This window comes from Lipotes vexillifer, unplaced genomic scaffold (genome assembly GCF_000442215.2).
Source record: "Lipotes vexillifer unplaced genomic scaffold, Lipotes_vexillifer_v1.1 scaffold1639, whole genome shotgun sequence".
Classification (NCBI taxonomy): domain Eukaryota; kingdom Metazoa; phylum Chordata; class Mammalia; order Artiodactyla; family Lipotidae; genus Lipotes; species Lipotes vexillifer.
Genome location: NW_006782296.1, coordinates 412,911 through 415,417, shown reverse-complemented (window position 1 = coordinate 415,417; position 2,507 = coordinate 412,911). Strand labels below are relative to the sequence as shown.

The following is a 2,507-nucleotide window of genomic DNA, read 5'->3' as shown; positions in this document are numbered from 1 at the left end:
GGTTCAGGGATGCCCCCTTAAGTGCATTCAGAGACCCACCAGGTGAAGTGCCCTGTGTTAGAGGCTTTCTAAGGGCCCTAACAATTGTAAACTGCTCTTGTATTGCTCTGATTTCTCTGAATTTTCCCCTGCCTGCATGCCTCCTACCCATGTAGCCCCTTCCCTCTCTCTAGGCTCTGCTGCTGCCTCTGCAAGATGTTTCAGGCCCCCCAGTTTGGTTAGATTGAGCCGCCTGTTCCTCTCCTCTGACAAACTGAACTAGGAAAGTGAAGGCTGCTGTGAGTGGGCCAGAGCCTAAACTGTGACACCCTTGTCCCCCAGGAAAGGCCTGTTCTCCATGCAGTGGCGGGACTGTACCAATGTCCCCCAGCTTCTGCAGTCTTGGAGGGCTCAGTGCCTCCCCCTGCTGCTCCAGCCTCCCTGGGCCCCTGTGTAAGCTGCTTAGGGGTTAATTAAGCCCATCCCTGAGCCTGTGATTCAAGGCCTCTCAATCTGGGACTGTCCAGTAAACCCATTAATAGTGCCTGGCAGGGGTGTAGAGGGAGGGGAAGGCCCGGCAATTTAGCTTCCCTGCTGCAGGCCTCTTGATAAGCCCTGGTCGGGTGGGGGACAGGGCAGGGAGTGGAGCCCGGGGTGGGGGTGAGGGCCTGCTTCCTCTGAGGACTCCTGGGGCACCTGCTCCCTTGGGTGCTGTGCCGTGGGCTGCTTTGCTTTTCCATATTCAAAGGACGAAGGAGAGGAGCAAAGCTGCTTAACCTCTTGGAGCCTGTGTTTCCTCCTCTGTAAAGAGGTGATGGGAGACTCAAAGCATAGGAGTCTTGTCTTTCCCTCAGGTGGCCCTCTGTGCCTGCCCTGGGGCTGGACTTTGCTCCTGGCCTCAAAAATCTAATGGTGGGTTCTGCCCCTTCTCATTTGGTGGTCATTACACTTCCTATGGGCCTGATAGACAGCTGTGCCCCTGCCTCTAAGGTCAGGTTCACCCTCCCCGTGCCCTCTGCCTTCCCCCAGAGGTCCTTGCCTTGGGCTCTGCAGAGAGTGAAGCTATCAGGGTCCTTCTACCCTTACCTACGTGTCAATATGGCCACTATCATTGTGGAGAGAGGGAGATGGTGTGGGTGTATTCCTCTAGCAGAGAGACCCCAACTCTATTTCTAGTAAGGTGGAGGAGTCCTTTTCCTGAGGGTTGGAGATACATGGGTGTTGGCATGGGCTGAGAGTTTAGACAGCTTACCCCTGGGCTCCAGTCCATCAGCTCTGCCCTCTCTTCCCCCTTCAGCTCGTTCCCTCCTTTCTTTGAATCAAGGCTAGGATGTGGGGCTTTCAGTTGGAGTTGTCCCTTTAAATCTCTGGGTTAGTGTCCTAGTGTGTAATCCTGCTTGCTGCCATGGCAACCATGGGTGTGCTGTGACCTGGTGTCACTCCTCAGTGAATGGCAGTCTGGTGGCAGCAGCAGCGCCTAGTGGTGGCTTCATGGGTACAGGGTCTCAGAGGAATGAATGGTGGCTCTGGGCTGGGGTAACTTTCAAATCCCCACCCACCCCCTCCCCCCCGGACCCCCTGGTCTCTGCAGCGTGAATGCTCCCTCACCTTTTCCCTTCCCCAATCCCAAGATGCCTGACTTGCCCACGGGCATCACCCACTTAAGCAAGGGGGAGCGCAACTGGGAGATGGGGAGGGAGAAGCTGCTGCTGAGATGTGGGGTCAGAGGGCTTGGGGCGCCCTTTCCTGCCCCACAGTGGTGTCACCCCTTTCCCTCCCTCTTCTTCCCCTCACCGCTTCATGGCTAGCAGCTGGGGGAGGCATTTGGGGCTTGAGGTATTTGTCCCATGCCAAAGTGGTGCCACAGCCTCCTGGCGGAGGACCGAGAGTCGTTCTTGGTGGCTTCCTTAGATCCGGAGGGGGTCATTGTAAAGGAAACTGGGCTTGGAGAGGGGACTGAGAGGAGAGGTCGGACGGCTCAAGAGGAGGTGGCACGGGGTGTAATAGAGGAGGGACTTGCGGGGGGGGCGGGAACAAGATGGGGCCAAGTCCCCACCCACCTTGGGTTTCTCACGGCTGGGCTGGGCTGGAAGGGTCTCTGAGCACCGCTCCCGTCCTGAAGGGGCTGCACGCTTAACCTCTTCCCCCTGCAAACCTTCTCTCAGCCGCCTCCTTCCCTTTTAGTGGTAGGTACTAAAACTGGGGGATCCTGCCCCCCGTGGGATGAGGACCCTCCCACCGCCCCTTCCCCGCCTCTCTGCTACAGTCGGGGCTTTGGCCAACCAGCAAGGCGGTCAGACAGCTGAGCCTTGCTATTGGCTGACCCTGCAGCGGGCGCTCTCTGAGTCCCGCCTCCTCCAGCGCTGCCAGCCTCTGACTGGGAAGGCGGCGGCGGCGTGGAGGCTACTCCGGGAACCCTGGGCCGGGTGGGGGGCAGCCATGGCCGGCAGCCCGGGCTGCGGGGCCTCCTTGGAGGGTATACCCCTGGGCTCCTCTGAGGAAGCCGAGCTCCAGAGGGAAGGTAGGGA

At 58.8% G+C, this 2,507-nt stretch overlaps 1 protein-coding gene across 4 annotated transcripts in view; it reads left to right on the top strand.

The window, feature by feature from the left end:
• Positions 1 to 2,507, top strand: part of MPP2 (MAGUK p55 scaffold protein 2) — a 24,718-nt gene that overhangs the window by 3,903 nt on the left and 18,308 nt on the right. Inside the window, exon 1 of one of the 4 annotated variants that reach the window (XM_007455086.1) lies at positions 2,345 to 2,500. The exons of the other annotated variants lie outside the window; for them this stretch is intronic. Coding sequence (XP_007455148.1) covers positions 2,419 to 2,500 — 82 coding nt within the window. The 5' untranslated portion in view covers positions 2,345 to 2,418. Of the gene's footprint in view, positions 1 to 2,344; positions 2,501 to 2,507 lie in introns of those variants that run through there. 4 annotated transcript variants of the gene reach the window in all.